Here is a 329-nt window from a genome sequence, read left to right on the forward strand (position 1 = left end):
GACCGACACCAGACCCACACCGCGTTGATTCACACATTAAATGTTTAGCATAGAGTCAGACTGTAAATCAAAGCCTCCACCTTGTTTCCTCTCTCAGGGTTTAGTCCTTCTGCTGAGGGTGAGACTGAACTCCTGTAAGACAGAAAAACAGTCGGTGGAAGACGATCTGATCGCCACCAAAAAGCAGGTGAACCTAAAGACTCACAAGCTTCGGGACCAGCTGACTCAGGCTCAAACGGTGGCAAGGAAACAACTCACCGATCTCACGGTCCAGAGCGACAACGCCGTCAAGAAACTGCAGGCGGTCATCGCCAAGGTGAGTCGTCTCA

At 51.1% G+C, this 329-nt stretch overlaps 1 protein-coding gene across 1 annotated transcript in view; it reads left to right on the plus strand.

Annotated features, from left to right (window-relative positions):
- Positions 1–97: 97 nt before the first annotated feature.
- The window catches only part of LOC118336761 (dynein regulatory complex subunit 2-like), a gene marked incomplete at its 5' end in the record, with an annotated part of 1,346 nt that continues 1,114 nt past the window's right edge, over positions 98–329 (plus strand). Inside the window, 1 exon segment of the mRNA XM_035673459.1 lies at positions 98–316. Coding sequence (XP_035529352.1) covers positions 98–316 — 219 coding nt within the window.

The sequence above is a fragment of the Morone saxatilis genome, unplaced genomic scaffold (genome assembly GCF_004916995.1).
Source record: "Morone saxatilis isolate NCDOM2014 unplaced genomic scaffold, NCSU_SB_2.0 Contig3, whole genome shotgun sequence".
In the NCBI taxonomy this organism is placed as follows: domain Eukaryota; kingdom Metazoa; phylum Chordata; class Actinopteri; family Moronidae; genus Morone; species Morone saxatilis.